At 49.3% G+C, this 854-nt stretch overlaps 1 protein-coding gene across 1 annotated transcript; it reads left to right on the top strand.

The window, feature by feature from the left end:
- Positions 1 to 513: 513 nt before the first annotated feature.
- Positions 514 to 777, top strand: LOC113472791 (sodium/hydrogen exchanger 3-like; the record flags this gene model as incomplete). The annotated part of the gene is made up of 1 exon (XM_026832582.1): positions 514 to 777. A coding segment is annotated over one exon (264 nt), but the record flags the coding sequence as incomplete, so codon positions are not given.
- Positions 778 to 854: the final 77 nt, after the last annotated feature.

The following is an 854-nucleotide window of genomic DNA, read 5'->3' as shown; positions in this document are numbered from 1 at the left end:
AGAGAGAGAGAGAGAGAGAGAGAGAAAACTGATCCTGAAGCTAGTCCAAAACTCTTTGTGAGCCAGTCTAGTTTTGGTTGGTGTAGGACGCCTGCCTGGTAAGCGCCTGGTCGAGGGTCCGTTCCCCCCTGGGGGGACGACCTTTATCCTTAACAGATAAAGCTCGTTCTCGGAGTGACTGGCTGTATCTCCTAATCTCCTATCTTGTCCTCATTCTCTTGGATTTTAAGTCATGAAAGTTCCCTCATTTAAACCTCTGCTTCAAGTAGAGTAGGGTGGGGCTTAACCACTTCTAATGGGACCCTTGCTGCACGGGCCTTCCTGGCATTTTGTGCTCTGTATTATGTGTCCACCTCCGGAGTGCAAACCTAGTGTGATACCGCGATATTAACTCGGCCACGGAGGTTGCTCTTATATGGCCTAGAACTGACTCTATACCTGACACCTGATCAGGTCTACCTGATAGTGAGTGGCTGGCCTTAATATATTTGGCGGCATATGTCTATGTTCCAGGGTTCCACATGACGCCGCGTCTCAACCAGATATTCCCGGAGTCCTGCCTGCTCATTTTCGTCGGCGTGGTCATCGGCGTTCTTCTCTTCCTCACCACCAACATCCACATCCACCCCCTCACCCCGGACACGTTCTTTCTCTACATGCTCCCGCCTATTATACTCGACGCAGGCTATTTCATGCCGAACCGTCTCTTTTTCGATCATCTGGGAACGATTTTGCTGTTCGCCGTCATCGGGACGATTTTCAACACGCTGTCAATTGGTAAGTTTTCTGTTTTTATTTGACTTTTTTTCTCTCCCTCTCTCTCTCTCTCTCTCTCTCTCTTCCTCCTCGTTTGA

This window comes from Diaphorina citri, unplaced genomic scaffold, assembly GCF_000475195.1.
Source record: "Diaphorina citri unplaced genomic scaffold, Diaci psyllid genome assembly version 1.1 scaffold8549, whole genome shotgun sequence".
Lineage (NCBI taxonomy): Eukaryota > Metazoa > Arthropoda > Insecta > Hemiptera > Psyllidae > Diaphorina > Diaphorina citri.
This window is presented reverse-complemented; position numbering and strand designations above follow the sequence as displayed.